The sequence below is a fragment of the Erpetoichthys calabaricus genome, chromosome 7 (assembly GCF_900747795.2).
Source record: "Erpetoichthys calabaricus chromosome 7, fErpCal1.3, whole genome shotgun sequence".
Classification (NCBI taxonomy): Eukaryota; Metazoa; Chordata; class Cladistia; order Polypteriformes; family Polypteridae; genus Erpetoichthys; species Erpetoichthys calabaricus.
The window spans coordinates 163,404,030-163,424,322 of record NC_041400.2 but is presented as its reverse complement, the minus strand read 5'-3'; the positions used below and the strand labels follow the sequence as shown (position 1 = coordinate 163,424,322).

The 20,293-nt window shown below is 38.0% G+C and overlaps 2 protein-coding genes across 3 annotated transcripts in view; both read left to right on the top strand.

Moving 5' to 3' along the window:
* Window positions 1-804: 804 nt before the first annotated feature.
* Window positions 805-13,641, top strand: smn1 (survival of motor neuron 1, telomeric). 2 transcript variants are annotated; one of them, XM_051929609.1, is made up of 9 exons: window positions 805-957; window positions 1,415-1,486; window positions 2,103-2,228; window positions 2,653-2,850; window positions 5,811-5,969; window positions 6,513-6,584; window positions 7,595-7,705; window positions 13,165-13,242; window positions 13,441-13,641. In XM_051929609.1, the coding sequence occupies exons 1-8, from the start codon at window positions 910-912 to the stop codon at window positions 13,219-13,221; spliced, it is 843 nt and encodes a 280-aa protein (XP_051785569.1). In that variant the 5' UTR covers window positions 805-909; the 3' UTR covers window positions 13,222-13,242; window positions 13,441-13,641. The 2 variants fall into 2 exon arrangements, with proteins under 2 accessions (XP_051785569.1, XP_028661477.1); XM_028805644.2 differs by having other exon boundaries at window positions 5,811-5,978.
* Window positions 13,642-15,373: 1,732 nt separating this feature from the next.
* LOC114654177 (baculoviral IAP repeat-containing protein 1e-like) overlaps window positions 15,374-20,293 on the top strand; it is a 115,076-nt gene continuing 110,156 nt past the window's right edge. The window contains exon 1 of the mRNA XM_051929479.1: window positions 15,374-15,701. The gene's annotated coding sequence lies outside the window, so the exon portion shown is untranslated. The remainder of the gene's footprint in view (window positions 15,702-20,293) is intronic.

Genomic DNA, 20,293 nt, shown 5'->3' with positions numbered 1-20,293 from the left:
ATTTGAATGACAGGCTAGAATGGTCTACCACAGAATCTTTATACAAGAAGGGTCAGAATTGCCTTTCAGTCTTGGGAGTCAGGTTGGACTTGCTGGAGGAAGTGGTAGAATATAGGCCATTCAGGAAGCTGTTTACTATTATGGGTAATGACTCTCAAGCCCTATATGAGGTTTTGGCTAAACAAAGGAGAACATTCAGTAACAGACTGAGACAACATCGTTTCTCCATGGAGCGCTACTGTGAAGTTGATTCTACCCTAAGCCATCGGACTTTATAATGAGTCACCTCGAGGTTGTCTTGTTCCCTGTACTGAGTTGGTTTAGCAAATATCTTAACAGACAATGTTACTACTACATGCGTCCTGTAGTGTACAATTCTAACTGATAAGTATCGCAATTCTAATCGCTTTACACTATATAAATACCTACACTTTAGTGTCAAAAGTAAGACATTTTAATCCCCCTTTTATGTTTCGTTTAATCATGGAAATATTTTTCACATACTCTGCCTTATTTTCCAAGTAAATTTGAACAATCAATTTATTTACAAGTTTTGAGATTAACAAAAACAGATTGCGATGGATAAACAAGCCTACAGATACTCTCCACTTTAACAAGTAAATTCTACCATAGAAAGTTAAATCTTTTTATAGCTATCAAATAAAAATATGTATCTTCTGTATTTTGTTTAAGAAGCTAATATATGTATGACCTCTCATCTATTGATCTACATACCTTCTGCAATTACAGGGCTTCTGTATACGCAAATACTTTGCGCCGTGCGTACTCACGTGTGCCTGCCGATATGCTTGTCGCGGTTTGATGACGTCACAAGAACCGCGGAGCTCACGTTTGTCATATTTATCTTGGCGTTTGGTGGGTTTAAGATCTCACCTTACTCTGTGATTCATGGCCAACGGGTACAAAGAAGTATTATATAAACGTGGGACTGGACAGGTGAGATAAGACTAGGTGCTGTACTCTACACAATTTGGTTTGTAAGTTTCAAGCAATTTGTCAAAAATCTGTTGTAGAAGCCAGTAGGCCGTTATTTTAATGTTCTTTAACTTCTAATAAATATACATATGGTTCGCTATGTTTATTCGAAATGTGTTAAGTAAAACTAGTTTATATTTTCAAATTCTGATTTGTAGAATATGCGCAGTACCACTGTAATGACTCAAAATCAACGGATAACGCGTTTCTCTTTTCACTCTTTTTTTTGCTTTTGATACAAAGAAACGAACTAGTATTTCATTTTTGCTTTTCCAAGTTTGATAATTTTGGAATCAAATCTAATTTTACTTGGATTTTTTGTTCATTTTTGTAGATTTAGCACGTTTGACATGTTTGTACTATTAACAATTTGCTTTTGTTTTGTGATTGTTTGAATTTTGTTTCTTTTTCTTGTCAGAGTGATGATTCTGATATTTGGGATGACACAGCACTCATAAAAGCCTATGATAAAGCCGTGGCATCTTTTAAGGTAGGTGTAGCATGATGATTAATTTCATGTGATTTAGGCTTATATGTATGTATGTGTGTGTTTTATATATATATATATATATATTTACACAGAAATTACATGCTTACACCCAGCTTGGATCAGACGGAGCCCGTCCTAGCAGCACTGAGTGAAAGACAGGATTGTCTTGCATGATGTCCAAGTCCATTGCAATATATACCGTATTACATACTCAAATTAAATGACATTTTTTGTTTACAGTTGTAGTGTAGTAATTAACACTACTGTCCCACAGATCAATCATTCTTTGTTCAAAGTACACACACACACACACACACACTGTGTGGAGTTTGGATATCTCCCTGTACCTATCTCTTTTTTTGTTTTTTTTTCCGGGTGTCTTTATTTTTCTCCCATTTTGTAAAGCCATCTGTATCACTTTTTTTGTTGATTCTGATTTGTAAAGCCATCTGTATCACTTTTTTTGTTGATTCTGAATTGGCAGTGTGTGTGTGTACATTTATTATTTTTATTGTGCACATTCTGCAGACAGGATGTTGTCAAACATGATGTGTAACTGTATGTATGGACATTTACCAGTTGTACTTTTTCCTGTGTGTCATTTTGTTCCATTTAGAATGCCCTCAGAAATGATGAAAGTACAGACCCATCCAGTGTTGACCAATCTCTTTCTGGAACAAAAAGGAAAAATAACAAAAAAAACAAATGTAGGAAAAAAAGCAATGCAGTGGAAGGCAACAAGGTTAGATGTCAGCTATTATGTTATTTTTGGTCATTAAATATGAGGGACGTTCAGAAAGTTTCCACACTTATATTTTTGTTGGAAATGGTGAAGGCAAAAACATTTTTTGCTGATGGCATTAAAAAGTTGGTACGATGCTGGGAAAATTGCATCGCAAAGGAAGGTGACTGTGTAGAAAAGTGAAGCTATTTGTTTTTGAAATTCTTAATTAATAGAGTTTAAAAAAAAAAAAAAAAAGTGCAGAAACTTTTTTGAATGTCCCTCATATAAAATGTTTATTTACAGATTTACAGATGATGCGGATTAACTAATGTTTAATTGAAATGAGTTATTAACAACCTTAGTGCTGTCCTAATCCACCTTTTCAAATCAACAGTATTAACCTTGCATACTTAATTTGAATGTTTTGTGATTATAATTATAGTGGAAAATTGGTGACCGGTGCAGAGCTGTGTGGTCTGGAGATGGCAATGCATATCCAGCAACAATTGCCTCTTTAGATGAAAAGAAAGGAACATGTGTTGTTGTTTATACTTCATATGGCAATGAGGAGGAGCAGAACCTTAAAGACCTTTTGTCTGATAATTCTGAAACAGAACTGGATAATACAAACCATGAACAGGTAAAACTGAAGACAATGAGTTAAAAGAATATGTAAATGTTTACAATATAGGATAGTACTGAAGTTCCAAACTGAATAGATGTGGATCTAGTGTTGCAGGTTTAGTCTCATGCTTGGTCATTGTTTACACTCCACATGAACATTCTCCCTGAGTAAAATTGGGTCTTTATTCCACATCGCCAAACATATGCAGGTTAAGTGAATTGGTGATTTTAAATTAGCTGGAATTTGGATGGCTCTTTGTATATGTATGCATGCATGCACATGTGGGTAGAAAATTACAACTTATTCATCTCCGTAGTTTGGAAAAATATTACCCTAAGTTAGGGCTCAACAATTCCAAACCCAACCATTGACTGTATTTATCAAGATCTCATAAGATGGCATCCATAAAGAACCTCTTGCACTCAGGAATCCATAATTGGGTAAATTGCCTGTCACCTGGTCGTTATTGATCAGTTAGTACTATAGAAGAGTTTTGGCCTATTCCACTCTGTAGGACTGCTTCAGCTTACTGATATTTTTGCATAAACTACTTACTTCACCTCTTCCAAAGACATATCGATATGATTTAAGTCTATACTGTGGTGTTCCCCTTTTTTTTTAAAAGAAAAATATTTTTTCTTTTTAACATTGGTTTACAGAATTTTTATCTTTTGGGTTGTGATCTTGAAGCATGATCCCCTTCTGCTTCAGCTTATTAACATACTTTGTATATACAGAAGTTTATTTTTCAAAATTCTTTGGTACAAACCAGAAGTAGTTATTTTTCTGTGATGTTGATTAGCACATGCAATTAAGAATGTCATACTGTATACAGTGATTCCTAGCTATATCGCGCTTCGACTTTTGTGGCATCACTCCATTGCGGATTTTAAATGTAAGCATATCTAAATATACATCATGGATTTTTTGCTGGTTCGCGGATTTCTGTGGACAGTGGGTCTTTTAATTTATGTTACATGCTTCCTCAGTTGGTTTGCCCAATTGATTTCATACAAGGGACGCTATTGGCAGATGGCTGAAAAGCTACCCAACCAGAGCATGTAATAAAAAAAAATCCTCAATGATATACGATATGCTTCCCACGCTTCGCATACTTGAAAGCCCAAACAGCACGTATTGATTTTTGATTGTTTGCTTTTCTCTGTGTCTCTCACTCTCTGACATTCTCTGCTCCTGATGGAGGGGGTGTGAGCAGAGGGGCTGTTTGCACACTGGCCTAGAGGATACGGACGCTCCTCTAAAAAATGCTGAAAGACTACCTTCACATTGCTCCCTTCCTTGCAGCTGCTTTGTCCGGCGGTGCTTCGTATACTTAAAAGCCCGAACAGCCCTATTGATTTTTGATTGTTTGCTTTTCTCTATCTCTCTGACATTCTCTGCTCCTGACGCGCTCTCCTTTGAAGAGGAAGATATATTTGCATTCTTTTAATTGTGAGACGGAACTGTCATCTCTGTCTTCTCATGGAGCACAGTTTAAGCTTTTTACTAAAGGGTGTTATTTCATGTCTAGAGAGCTCTAATAATGTTAAAAAACGTATTTAGAAAGCAGTAAACAGGTTTTCTATGCTCTAACTGCGAAAATATTCGATTTATAAATAAAGAATCCTACTTTGCGGAAATTCATTTATCGCGGTAGATTCTGGAACGGATTAACCGTGATAAACGAGGGTTTACTGTACATGTAAAAATAAAAACCCTGTATGCTTATGGTAGAGACATGATCACTGAGTTCCGTAGGTGAAGTTCTTTGCTTCTTTATGAATACATTTCTCCAATTTGTTCTTAGAATGGCTTTCCCAGGATAACTTTTTTCTTGGAGGGAAAAACTGATTACTGTCCCAAACCTTTTTTTGGGCTGTATGGCTATGATTTTGTTTGGTGAATGCCCCAAAACGTATTGTAGCCTTTTTCTAAATTTTCTGCTGGACACCAGTAATACATTTTCCAACATTTGTTTTAATGATTTTAAAAATTCCTTTTGATTTTAAAATTATATATAATATATAGGTTTTAATAGCATTTTTGCTAAAATTATTTCACCTCTTAACTTTTGGAGCAGTACTAAAAGTTAGACCTTGTTCTCTACCATAGTTACATTTTTTTAGTGATGTACGTAGTAGTGCAATTGACATAGTGTTTGAAAAGCATAAAGAAAATGTTTACATACATTTTGCTTGCTTATTTTTCAGCTCTACATCATTTGAGGAAAATATGTTTTGTGATTTTTATGTCTAGATATTCCTAGGAAGGGTCTGTATCGTAGGAGTGACATAAATACCGTATTAAAGGAGTGACATTTTATTGGAGTGACATAACGATGGAGTGACATAAAATTTTAATCATAATTTATAATTTATCTTGCTTCAATCGAGAGCAGGAACACAACTGAACGTACGTACGCTCACCAAAAAAATCATTGTTGCCTCACCTACCACTTGGATGGTTGGTTGTATTGTTGTCACTCCTTTGAAATTTATATTTGAGGTTTCACTACCTTGTTATGACACTCCTATGAAATGTCACTCCTTTGAATTGCTCCCCCTAGGAACACTAATTATTAGGTTAACTATACTATATTATGTTGTTGTATTATTAAATTTATATAAAATTACTGTTTTAGCCCTTCCTTTTGGTTGGTGGTGGTGCTTCTGCCATGTAGTTTTGAAGGCCAACGACTCAAGGGACTGGCATTTTATTTTAAAAACGGTTATGAATGAATTACCAGACAATCTGCAATAGTATTTAATGTTTAGCTAGGTCAGTTCTTTTTTGTACAAAATAAACATCCAGAAGTAGGTGGTTTTTAAGTGTCGTAAAACAGTAGCTAGAAGTGTAACGTTTCAGCCCTCTGATGAGCAATTGGGGAGTGGCAGTTTGTGCTGGTGTGTTTTTTTTTTTTTTTCTTCCCTAATTTGAAGCTCCTATTTAAGACATTTTTCCTTCCTCTGTGCCAGGAAGTAAATATGCAGTATTCTACAGACGAGAGTGACCAATCTTCCACAGCTGTACCAGTTAGAGAGCAGCAGAAACCAAAGATGAAATTTAAGTATCCTGTAGGTCCTCCATATTGGATGCATGGCTTTCCACCTCCAACACCACCAACAATGCCCGGTGTAGGAATGGTGAGTTCCTAAAAGTTCAATTTCTAGAAAGTTTGATTTAATAAACATCAATCCAGGTTCCTTTAAGGGTGGAACCACTTAATGTAACATTTCACACTGAAACTGTGCACCTTTTATCTTCTAAAAATGTATTTTTATTTAATGTATACCATACTGGTGTGGTGACTGGTGTAGGTTTTGATACAGAAGGGTTTTTCATAAAGTCACATTGTTGCTCAACTTTGTTCATATTAAGTGGACAGAAGCAAAGAAAACATTTCCATATTTTAGACTGAAGAATATTTGAATTTGAATTTTTGTTTTTCTACAGCTTGAGGTGGATGTTAGTTCATGTTTGATATTACTTTTTGCTTTAGAAGCAAATCAATCCATACAAGGCAAGCGGGAAAAAAAGTGTTTTATATAAAGTAATACCTTGCTTTGAAGTATTTTGAAGCATCATAATTATGGGTGGTGTTTGAATATTTTTGTTAATTTGGGGTTTGGAAGTTCATAAAGTAAATGTTACTTATATTTCATTTTTATATTTTCTAGGCCGACTCAAGAAATTTTGATCCTTCACATTCTTTTCCCAGCTGGCCTCCACATATTCCACTGGGACCACCAGTAAGATCATTCATCCTAGTATTTTATTATGCAGTTATGATTTCAATTAATAAGCAGATGTTTGTTGCAAACTGTTTAATATCGTTTAAATACAAAAGCAAGCTGTTTCTCTAACCATACAGAAAAACATTGTACTGAGAAGATGAAAGAGGTGATACATTCAGATAGTTCTTCATGGTATTCTGTTCGAGTCTTGCATTGAAAACCTTCCTCCACCCTCATTCATTGTCCATGTGTTCTACCAAGAAATACCTCATTTATTGCATACTGTGGCACTTAATGTGATGTTAATATTGCAGAGCATGGGCTGAGAGAGGTGTATAATTAGAGAATAAAAGTAAATGAAGATATCAGGTAGAAAGTATATTCGCTTCTTGTTTATATGACCTCTTTATCATGTGTACTTAACTACATTTATTTTTTTTTAACTCATTTTAATGACCTAACCTTAAATTGCATATGCTCTCTCTGATACAGTTCCCTGACATTGTGTCCAAATAGTGAAATGAAGAGGGGTACTTAAACTGTATTAAGTTACTTTTTCATAATTTTTACAACTGTAAAACCTCCAGCATTTTAAATGTCATATTTTACATCTTCTTGCATTTGTTATAATTACAGTATTGCCTTTATTTCATCTTAATTTGATTATTTTAATTGGGCTTCTTTGACCTGAAGTATTTTACTCTTTATCTGGTCAGACAAAATAGGATTTACCCTATTATAACAGATATATTAAATGTGTATATTATTAAGGAGTGGAGGGTGAATTTATGAGCAGCCATCTGTCTGGGTAGAGAAAAAAACAGTATTCTGGTGTCATGAAGGTTGTAATGCAGAAATTTGTGAATTTCATTGTATTGAGTCTCTAATAAACTTGTTCTTTGGTAAGGTAGAAAATACTTTAGATATTTATGAATTTACATCAGATAAAGATTATCTCTTGACAGTGCAATACATTTTTAACAGAAGTTTTAGTTTAACACACACTTTTTAAAATTTTATTTCAGCTTATTCCTCCCCCGCCTCCAATGAACCCAGATATAGAAGATGATGATGAAGCCCTAAGTAGCATGTTAATTGCCTGGTATATGAGTGGATACCACACTGGCTATTATCTAGTAAGTTGAGCTTAAAATAGTATATCAACTGATAAAGGCACATTTTAACTTAAAATATTTGCAAGACATGGTTGATGAGCTGTTAATTGATTACTGTATCTATACTTGCTATTCAAAGGTTAAGGTTTTGCATCATGATTCTAATCTTTAGTAAGGCTTTCTTGTGTACTGTATATTGAAATTTAGAAAATCTGATATTTGAGGAGCTGGTATGTACGCAATCCCCTTTCTTAAACTCAAGGAGTTTACTCGTCTTGTCATAAATACGTCTTTGTGCCTTCTGCTCACGCTTCTGATGTTCCACCACAATAGAGGACAATCTGGCTATCTGCCCTTGCATTGAAACGACCCGGTTGACAAACCTTCCCCCAGGGGTTGTGTTACGAGTCCCCGTCCATTCTTCCCGAAAAATGTCTTGACACCCTGTGTGGTCGCCGGCCAAATAATACTTGGAAAGGATTTGCGGGGCCTCCTGGACAGCAAATAGGAGGAAAGGCACAACGGTATCCCAGGAGGTTGGATTGTACTTGGCTACCTGCCGAATCAACTATTAGGGTTTTATTAAATCATTCAGTCAGGCCATTCGTCTGTGGATGATAAACTGTGGAGTGTAATTGCTTAATTCTGAAACTTTCACATAGCTGCTTCATGATGCGAGACATAAAGGGTGTGCTCTGATCAAAGAGAATCTCACGAGGGATACCAATATATTTGTACATATCGGAGAGTCGCTTTTGCAATAGTTCGGGCAGCACTGCTATTTTTGGATAGCTTGTGGTGTAATCAATTTAACACAAGCATACACTGAAAGGCACTTTTATTCCTGGGAAGCAGGCCAACAATATCTAATCCCACCCTCTCAAAGGGGACGTCTAAAATAGGCATTGGTACAAGGGGTGCCCCAGTGAGTCGGTGAGCGGAAACTATTTGACAGTCGGGACAGGCCTTACAAAATTGCTCTACATCCCGGCCCATATTCACCCAATAAAAGCATTTTGAAATTAGTTCCCTTGTCTTTTCTGTGCTGAGGTGACCTCCTAAAACATAACTGTTTTTAAATTTTTAAAACCTTCTCCCTATGCTCACTTGGTACTACCAACTGCACAATACATCCATCACCCATGCAATCAGAAATCACCTGATACAGAAAACCATCCTTAAGTAAAAAATGTGGTGTTTTAAAATTCGGGTTCTCTTTCCAGATAAGGGTCATTTGCGACGTGTGCTTGTCTGAATGCAAAATCCAAGTTATCTGCTTGTTGTAAGCGAACAAACTCTTGTAGATGGCAGTCTCTGCTTCTTCTGTGTTTTGATTCAGAATCGCACTTACCTCCTACTGCTATTTCGTTTTTGACTGGGTCAATATTGAGTGTCCAGTCTGCGGAGGCTGGTGGTGCCTATGGCAGTGTGAAAAAGTTTGCCAACTGTCCCGGGTCTTTACTTGATGATTCATTCCCCAGCTTGCTGGACAACTCCGGTTCAGTTTCAAACCCGTTTCCTTGACTGACATTGTTTGTGGCCAGCCCCTCTCTCTCAACTACAGGGGTAGGTGCCCTGCAGGTGGCCAAGACCCATGGGAAGATGGCATTTCTTTTTTCTAGTAGGAGTGGCCAGGGTGAGGTGTGTGATATGGCAGTCCAAACCTTTAAGTTCTTCCCTTTAAATTTCAGAGGGAGTAATGTAGTCTCATATGTTTTAACACTAGAATTACCAGAGCCTACGAAAAAACTCGTATATCCGTCCCACCTTAAATCGCTTCTTAAATCCGTTCACACCTCTCCACCAGCATCCTTTGTCCTCTAAATGTGCTGATAAAAGACAAGCTGCCAGCAGCCGGCTATTCCATCCCCCCACCGACTTAGAACGTGAGCGAACTTTTCCCAGCTCATGCCTTCATTGTTTACCTGGGAGTGAAGTGGAGTTTTACAGTGGAAATGATAGATCGTTATTTGGAAGACACGCATGAAATGCGTGTTCCGTTTCTAAAGTAATCTGTGTAAACACATTGTTAAAACAGAAACTTTTTCATATTTTAGTAATAAATGTTACAAAATGTAGTAGGCATAAACTATAGAATATGTAAAGCCCGAGTTCCAAAGATCAAATAAACACTTTCACAAAAGCTTCAAGAACGATTCAACAGCTTCTGTGGCGTAGCGCGCTAAGATTTGCCTCTTAGCGCAGAGCAGCTTTTCCTTGCCTCACAGACCTGAGTTCGATTCCCCGCTGGGGATGAAGTGTTGCTTTTTTTACTTTTCTTTTAAACCTCAAACGGACATAAAATTTATACATTGGTATGCACTGTCAGTTACTGAGATCGTTATATTTTCATGTGGGATGCTCCTTTTAAAATATTTTTTTAACAATTGAGACTGCAATTAACAGGATCAACTGTCCTTAACTTATTTTTAAGATCCATAACACACAGACAGACAGAGCACTGCGTAATAGAGAGACAGACAGGCAGAGAAGTCACTAGATATATAAATAAACAGGGAAGCCACGTGTACTGAAAGAAAAAAAGATCAACATGTGGGCTGACTAAGATCAGGGGAGGGGTGATAAGGACAGTTGTTCCTGTTAATTGCAGTCTCAATTGTTAAAAAAATATTTTAAAAGGAGCATCCCACATGAAAATATAACGATCTCAGTAACTGACAGTGCATACCAATGTATAAATTTTATGTCCGTTTGAGGTTTAAAAGAAAAGAAAAAAAAGCAACACTTCATCCCCAGCGGGGAATCGAACTCAGGTCTGTGAGGCAAGGAAAAGCTGCTCTGCGCTAAGAGGCAAATCTTAGCGCGCTACGCCACAGAAGCTGTTGAATCATTCTTGAAGCTTTTGTGAAAGTGTTTATTTGATCTTTGGAACTCGGGCTTTACATATTCTATAGTTTATGCCTACTACATTTTGTAACATTTATTACTAAAATATGAAAAAGTTTCTGTTTTAACAATGTGTTTACACAGATTACTTTAGAAACGGAACACGCATTTCATGCGTGTCTTCCAAATAACGATCTATCATTTCCACTGTAAAACTCCACTTCACTCCCAGGTAAACAATGAAGGCATGAGCTGGGAAAAGTTCGCTCACGTTCTAAGTCGGTGGGGGGATGGAATAGCCGGCTGCTGGCAGCTTGTCTTTTATCAGCACATTTAGAGGACAAAGGATGCTGGCGGAGAGGTGTGAACGGATTTAAGAAGCGATTTAAGGTGGGACGGATATACGAGTTTTTTCGTAGGCTCTGGTAATTCTAGTGTTAACCTCTGCTGCGTTAATGGGGTCATTTACTTTGTCTGTGATCTTATAAGGGATCTGCCGCAGCAAGTCACGGTGGACTACGCAGAGTTTGTTACCAGAGTCCAACAATGCCAAGAATTCCCGTCTTGCCAACGTAATAGAGACCTTAAAATTAATTGTCCTACTTTAATATCTTGGGGGAAACTTGTGAGATGCATACCTGGGCCAGACAGATAGCCATTGTTTGTGCAGGTGGGAGGTGACATTCCCGAGCCAGATCGCAGCGAAAGCAGGTACGTTTAGTCTGCAGTTTGATGTTCACACTGTGGCATCTTCTACCCGTGGCGCTGGTAACCCTGAAGGTTTGTGCTGGCTGGATCGAAACCATGTTGAAGCCTGGGTAGCCCCACTGTTTCCAGGTGGCTTGTGCACCCTCTAGTCTGCGGGTCAGATCCAGCAGCAAGTGGATGTCATTATGTAACATTTCATCACAATGGCTCTCATCTATCCCTGACAGGACTGCATCAAAAGCGAACTTCTCCACAATGTGCTCAAAAGGGTCTCCGCGGATCCAGCTTTTAAGCCCTGGATCTGTCCTCGTACAGAGCGATCTGGATAAATATGCCATAGCTGAAACTGGTGCCATTTGACCACCGGGCTCGCAGCCATGCTGAGGAGGATCTGTTGCTTCAGGCAGTCATAATCATTGAGCTTTTCGGGAGGGAGATTCCATACACCTTGGAGGGCTTCTCCAGTTAAAAACGGGGCCAGGATAGCTGCCCAGGCTCCCCTCTCCCAGTGCATCAATGCTGCCATACGTTCAAAGCAGAATGGGGAAACACTCGGGTTGTCTGAGGGAGCCATCTTCGGCAGCACATCTCATCATTACTGCGCCTGGATAGGGGGTGGCCACCAGAGCGTTATCTTGCTCCATGGGTTGCTGTACTTCTTTGGGATCCATCAGTGCAATGACCCCAGTTCTGGTATCATGTGATGTGTGAGTCCCTGTCTTGCACCCCAAAACACAAGGCTGAGTCTCAGTACTTTAGCAAAACCAGCTTTATTCTGCTTGAAATGGGAACAGCACGGTTATTTATTGTACCAGGACCTACCACTCTCCTATATACAGACACAGCAATCGGGCAGGGTCATGGCCAAGTAATACTGTTCTCTGCATTAGTAATATTCCTTGCATCACCCATTGATGATAGGTGCTTATCGTGCTCAGATTTGCTTTCCCTGCGAGCCACTGCACTTTTTTTTTTAATAATCGCAACTGCTTGGAGTTCTGATGCATTGTTCAAATTTTACTATCCCAAAAAAAAAGTTACTGCCCCTATATCAGATGTTACAAGAATGATGAGTGTGTCACAATGGTGAGCCGTTTAACTGTCTACCAGCAGTGGCCTGTAAATTGCCTGGTATACTTCTCTTAAACTCAGTATATGCATTTTGTTCTCTCTCTCTATATCTCTCTCTCTTAACTACATCATAATATCCGTATTTTTTCATTCTGGCTGATCTCTTCATTGAATTTCATTTGTGTTGCCCTATATCTCCAAATATTGGTATTTTTTTCAAAAAGAACCCATTGTGTTGACCATTGTGACTTTTTTTTTTTTTTTTTAGTAAATGCATATAATTTTTTTATATCCTGTTCTAATTATTAATGTACTGTTGGATGAATTACTCCAATCATCTTCAGTAAGTTTTCTTTCAAAATGTGTCGTTGGGAATGTCAAGTTATAAGAAGTTCAAAATACAGATTGAGGTCTCTCATGACTCTGACACAAAACAAATGTACTAGCAATATACTTAAAGTATCGTATAACTAGCTTGATTACAGTGGTTTTCTAACACATTTGGTAAATTATTTTTAAATTTGATAAACAATTTGGAATGTATAGAATGAAACATCTGATAATTAAGTGGTACATATGGACTGTGTTATTTTATTATTCTAAAAGGTTTGTTTTGAAGTGAAGAGATAACAATGCCAGGGTTCCTAAACTGGGCAGCTATATGTAGAGCATTTCTTTTTATCTTCCCAATAGTGTAGCGGTCTGTTTCTATGTCAGTATGGATTTATCTCATAGGTTTATTAGCCATGGGATTTGGTGCATCAACTAGTAATTTGTGTGAGTCATCTCACATATAGTTGAGAAGAAATTGCACTACTGCTTTTATTTTCATTTGACAAATTACATATTTTTAGGGATTGAAACAAGCAAGAATGGAAGCTGCTTTAGGAAGCCGGTCTCGACATAAATAAAGACAAATACTGGAGAAATAAGTAAGTACTTTACAAAAGTTTTATTATGAAAGTTTCAGCACATTACATTACTCTCTGGAGTAACTTTTATAAATGAATAAACCTGATTATTTCATAGTTCTGTTTCACATGTGTCTTGCAGTTTCTTTACAGGAATTTTACAGTATGTTAGTCTATTTTAATTATGCTTATGTAAATACTTTTTCTGTTTAATTTCAGGTGGAGTTCTCTCCCAGGGAGAGATGTGACTTGCATTTTTTTCTACCTGTGTCACGCTCTTTCTTTTCTTCCAAGGATGGAACGACATCTTGGTTGAAATGTTTGGTCACCTACTTCACTTGTTGCATTATATTTTTTGTTAGACTCCTACTTTGTAAATAAAAACAAATAAATCACATATTCTGTTCAGCATTTTATAAATACTGCACTGTGGCTTTATTTTAGGCTGAAAAAAAGTATCTTAAAAATGGTAAATAAATTTCTGGTGTTTGCATTACAGTGTGAAATTTGTTTAAGTTACTGTCATTATTGGACAGTAATGTCTCAGTAAGAAAGTCTGCTTTTAAAATTAATGTTGGGGGCACTCTTAAAGCAACAGAAAAATGCACATGCAAAAGAGACTAAGTACAGCTAGCGCCACATTTGGCAAAAAATGTTCATTGTTTTAATTTTCAAGTGTTTTGTTGCTATGATTGTGATATTTCACAAAAGAATTATTTTGAGGTGATGATTGAATTGTTTTGGAGATGTATATTCTCTTTGCTGCCAGAATCCTCATGCACACACAATTTTTGTCTTCTAGTGACAGGGAGAACAAAGATTCGGCATCCATGTAGTATGCAATGAAATGACACTAACTGAACCAATGTTACTTATTTAATTCTAGTCAGGTTAGATAGTACAGTTATTTTATCATGAATGACAGTGGTACAGTGCCAGTGGCAATGATTTAATTGCAAGTCTGCTCAGGGTCTGTATGGAGTTTACACATTTTTTCCATGTATGTTTTGGATTGAGTAGCATGAATGAGTGCTTAACTGTGGAAGACTACCTGGTTTTCGACAACTTCTTCTTTCGGCTGCTCCCGTTAGGGGTTGCGTCAGCGGATCATCTTCCTCCATATCTTTCTGTCCTCTGCATCTTGTTCAGTTACACCCATCACCTGGTTTCCGACTACTGGAAATCTATCGATCACTCTTGGTTACCAAAATATGTTTATTCCTACAAAATGTTCAGTAGGGGAACAAACTTTGAAAAGGGTTCAAACATGATCTTGAGCATGTGGTAGTGCAGTAGGTTCACAGTGCCTTGCCTAAATTAGTATGAGAATAAACTCTTTATCAAAGTGCAAGGGATAAAATGGAGTTTAGATAATGTGATTTGAATGTTAACTGATATCAACAGTGAAAATTAGGAAGAGAGCTGCAAAGCCAAATAATTATCAGTAATTGCCTAACAAAGTTTGGGAAAGCTAATATTGCTTCTAGTACCCAAATGTGTGTTTGTGTCTGTGGCAAATACGTACTCAACTTTTAAATGAGTGAATGGTGGTGGTCTTTCCCATGGCCTGCATTCTGTAAACTTGCATAGATCAGCTCACTGCTGTTTTTATGGACATCCATAACCGTTCATTGATTCTGTTTATATTTTTTGTAAGAACATCATTAATAGAATGCTTTAATCTCAACTGCCCAATAGCACTTAATTCAGTCCTTATAATGACGAGCTTTGAGATGCTGGTCATGGCAAGATCCCTGTTGCGAGTGATTCTGGAATGAATGCTTGAAGGAGAGATTATGTGAGAACAAGCTGGATTCAGGCCAAGAGGAGGTTTGCATGAGCAGGTTGCAAATCTCCATATCATCCTGGAGAAAAGACCTAGACAATTTAGGATTCATTGACTTCACAGAGGCTTTTGACATGGTCTGGCATTAGCTGCTCTGCATTAAGATGCATACAAAACGTAGTGTATGCGCCGTGAGCTACGACATGACTGCGACTCCGTTATAGAAATGGCACTCCACCGTTCACACACCTGGCCCACCTAACATCTGGCATACCTGATAGAGGTCGAATCGTCAATCAGCCTTACACGCACATTTTCAGGATGTGGAGTTCAGAACGCACTCTCTTATGACAGATGTTAATTTCACTTGCTATACCTTTGTGCACGATTATGTAATTACGTCCTCACCGGTTTTAGCGGAGCACCTGACAGACGCGCCTTATGCGGAAGTGCTGCGGGCTCCATCGAAACTGTCGGAGAAAACAGAAAAATCCAAAACAGTCAAGTCGATTGACATAAAAGGATATGAAAGCTCAAAGGCATATTTTTTAACTTTCATCCTGCCTAACCGGCGAAGCAGCATGACCGAGTTTTAAAACCGAAACTACGTGGAGGTCGGCGAATGGCCTGAGGGGAAATTAACACTTTGGAGGGGGAGGAGATCGTCTTTTGGCATTCAGCTCAGTCTTCTCTGGTAAAGTAAAATTGATTTATGTGCTGACATTTTTTCTTAAGTTAAAATCAGAGCTGGTGTTCTGTCGATTTGTTCTGCTAATATTTGCAAGTTTAAAAGTAAAAACGCCGAAATGAACGTAACATTTTTATGGTATTACTATCAGTCAATTTTTTTTCTAAGGTTCCAGTCATGTTCGGCTTACAATCACAACAATGTTGGACAAAAAGAAAACCTTAAATTGGGAAAGGCATTGGATTGAGGTATTGGATACATTTGCTCCTAATTCCTTAAACAAGTAATAATTTTAGTAAGGTTTGTTGTAATTTATTTTTTATGAAACGTATTTATTGTTTTAGAATAAATATATACTGCGCATTAGTACATTTCGATACGTTGCGTGGTTCGACAGCTAAAGTTAAGGAACGCGCGCTTTGTCCTTTCCGTTACGTCCGCTCAATTACGCCCGTTTCAGGGACTAAAGGGGCGCTAAGGACTCCAAGGGGCTCCCAACTTCCGCTCCCTGAAGTCTAATAAATAACGAAAGCGCGTCATAAACACCGAGGGGCGCTGTAACTCCAGATATTGACTCAAGCGGCGGGCGCTTCGGCTTTTTCCGTCTGCCTTCCACCCTCCGTCCATGGAATGGTCAGTAAGGGGCGCGGCACTGAGTTAAATTTCGCTTGGCTCTTTTCAATTTTAAAGAAAGGTTAACCATGAAACGAAAAAATAGCATTCAAAATATCCATTGTAGTTTACAAACTGTTATCGACATTCCAGTTAAAATGTAAGACCAAGAAATGTGGGTAGCACAAATGGAGAAGGCAAAATGCCTCTTTCTAGGTCTGTTTTTAAGTTTTCATCCACGCTAACATTTAAATTTAAGGAGTGATGTCCAAAAAAAACAAAACAATTTCCTGCCTTGTGAACTGTGCTGCTAGGATAGGCCTCACACAAGTCTGAATCTAATTATTGTAGGTGGGTCTCAGAAAGAAATTCTGTACCTTTAGTACTTTTCTTCTTGCATTCTCCTTTTTCACTCCTTTTTTTAATGCTCCCCCTTGATGCACAGTTTATTTTTTATTTTATAATTGTGTTTTTTTTTTTCCAATGCTCCATGAGATGATGTACACCAGGAACTAACCCTGGTCGGGCCAACAGCCCATCACAGGACCCACCATTCCACAAGCTAATTTTAAATCACTAATTACCTTAACATATATGTCTTTGGGAGGAAAACCTCTACAGATACAAGGAAAAAGTACAAAGACTGTAACTGGACATAGGATTTGACTTCTTGACACTGAGTCAGTGTGGTAGCAGTACGAGCTGCTGCACCAGTACTATTGCTAGCACTATACAAAAAGAACACTAATTGATTTATTAGGCAGTACGTAAAAAAGTATTCCCTGCTATGGACTGGTGCCCCGTCCAGGGGTTGTTTCTGCCTTGTGCCTGATGCTAGTTGGGATAGGCTCTAGCTTTCCGGCAGCCCTGCCCTGGATATGTGGGTTAATAAACTGGATGGAAGAATGGATAAAACGTATTCTGCAACAATCCTGAGGTGCTTTTTTGCCAGAAACAATGGTAAACACCAAGAAGAAAACAACATTGTTTTAAGTGTGGAAAGCCACCGCCAGTGTACCCTCTCTTATTCTGAAACTCAGACACATATACTATAAAATCTGTACTGAACTGAACACCTTGTAACATGAACTCTGTGCTTTGGTAATGTACAAAAGTAACACTTTTTCTTCTGTACATTCTTAGAACTTACAAGTGCTTATAAAATAATAATGCATAATAAATAATGTAATTGGAAGAAAACCGAGGAAGCTACATCATCTCTCTATCTCTCTATCCAATTTCTAGCACTGCTTAGTCCATTATAGAGATTCAGAGATCTGGAGGCTGTAGTGGTGTAGCACAGAGTGGAATTGCCATCTTTTCTACATACTGTTATGTGACTTTACATCTACAGCACTCTCCTCGCTGACATTTAATATTCAAAGTCAAATCAGTGAATGTATTTATCTGCCAGACCTCAAGTGGTAGCAATAGGGAGGTGCTGAGACTGATGGAGGATGTGCTGATGTCAGCTTTGCAAAGGAGAGGGGCAGCTGAGAGTTGCTGAGAGTTTTTGTATTTTCTGTGGTGTTAGAGTTAATTAAAAATACATTTTGCTTCTATAAACTTGGGTTTTGGTTGCCGGTAAGGAACTGTGTGGGAATTTTTAAAGCTTTTTTTCCCCTTTAAAAAGGGTGTTTTCTTTTTTTTTTTCGCCTACACTGGAGCAAAAGTAGCTGGGTGTTTGGGGGTGCACTTGGAAAAGTTACTTGTTACACGTACTTGTTCTTGTTATCTGTATTTGAACTAGCGTTGAGGAGGCAGGGCAGAAAGCAGTAGTTACAAAGGAGTTACAAAGACATAATGTACCTCCTTCTGGCCTTCTCTATACTTCTCTATCAACATCCTCAGAGCAAACATCACATCTGTGGTGCTCTTTCCTGGCATGAAACCATACTGCTGCTCACTAATCATGACCTCCCTTCTTAACCTAACTTCTACTACTCTTTACCATAACTTTATGCTGTGGCTCATCAATTTTATCCCCCTGTAGTTCGGTACCAGTACACTTCTTCTCCACTCCTCAGGTATCCCTTCACTTTCCAAGATTCCATTAAACAATCTGGTTAAAAACTCCACTTCCATCTCTCCTAAACACCTCCATGCTTCCACAGGTATGTCATCTGGACCAACGGCCTTTCCATTCTCCATCTTCTTCATAGCTGTCCTTACTAGAAGGCTTAATTTGTGGTTCAAATCTTGGTGCAGGGTAGAAGGGTATAGGTTTATGGGGCATTGGGACTCCTTTTGGAACAGATGGGACCTGTTCCGCTGCGATGGGTTACATGAGTAGGTTAGGTTAGTCAAAGATTGCTTAAACTAGGGAATGGGGGTGTAGGAAGTTTAGGACAGGTCAAGTTTAGAACTATACATGGAGGAAGAAAAAAGAGTGTAGAAATAAAAATGCGTGGTAATGTAAATTCCAACCCAACGTTTAAGTGTAGAAGGAATAACATATTAAAAATAGCTTGCCTTAATGCTAGAAGTATCAAAAATAAGGCAGGTGAGCTGGAGTTGTATGTAGCAGAGTATAATTATGATATTATAGCAATAACGGAAACCTGGCTAAATAACAAATATGGGGATGAGTGTAATATGGAGGGATAAAAATTTTTTGGGAAGGATAGACAGAACCGAAAAGGAAGTGGGGTTGCTGTTTATGTCAAACCAAATTTAAACGCCAATCCTCTTCAGTTGGACAATGAGCCCCGTCTTAGTGAGGACATGTGGATTTGCCTGGAAGGCATTAGGGAAAGAGGCCTTATTTTAGGAGTGTGTTATAGACCACCCATTGCAGACAGTAATTTTAACACACATCTTTTTAGTAATATTAAAAAGGCACGTTTACAGGGGGATATTATAGTCATGGGGGACTTTAACTATCCGAACATTAACTGGGATAACCTTGCAAATGACGGAACACAAGAACAGGAGTTTTTAGAAGTAATTAGTGACTATTTTTTAACTCAGTATGTTAAAGTACCAATGCGTGTAAAGCCTGTCTTGGTTTACCATTTTGTAATAATCAGGATAGATTTGACGGTGTACAGTTGATTCAACCACTTGGGTCAAGTGACCATAATATAACACAGTTCTCAGTGTTTTGTAAGAGTGAGGATGTAAAGACTACAATTGTTAAGTTTAATTTTGGTAGGGCAAATTTTTAGCAGTTATGGCAAAATCTAAGGAGGATAGACTGGGATAAACTTTTAAGTGTGGAGACAGTCAAGGAGCAGTGGAACAGGTTTAAAAATGCTTTACATGCAATGCAGGACAGGTACATACCTAAATTTGGAATTAATAGGAAATTTAAAAACACTCCACAGTGGGTTAAAAAAGAAGCTGTAAAGGAAAAACAGCCATATAAGGCGTATAAGACTAATAACGCCAAAGTGAATTGTAGGGTATATGAGAACATGTGGGCAGCCATTAAGAAGGATATTAGGGAGGCTAAAAGACAGTTGGAGAGGAATATAGCAGGTAAGGCGAAAGATGACCCGAAAAGATTCTTTCAGTATTTTAATAGTAAAAGAACAGTCAAGCAGGAGGTGAAGTGCATCAGAAATAGTAAAGGGGAATTAAAAGATACAGACACTGAAATAGTGGACGCTCTAAAGGTCTTCACAAGTGAAGAAGTGGATAACCTCCCAGCAGTAAATGGAACTACTAAGAAGGTTGTGAGTGATTTTAATATCATAGAGGGAGAAGTGCTGCTCAGATTAAATAGGCTGAAATCAAACAAATCACCAGGACCAGATAATATTTACCCTTGAGTTCTTAAGGAGGCAAGCAAGTACATATATAAACCCTTGACACATATTTATAGGAAGTAATTGCACACTGGGGAGATTCCGAAGGACTGGAAATTGGCTATTGGTTATATAAAAAGAGTGACGGAGCAGATCCAAGCAGCTATAGGCCAGTAAGCTTAACATGCATCACAGGAAAACTAATAGAAGGAATTATTAAGGATCGGATTGAGCAGC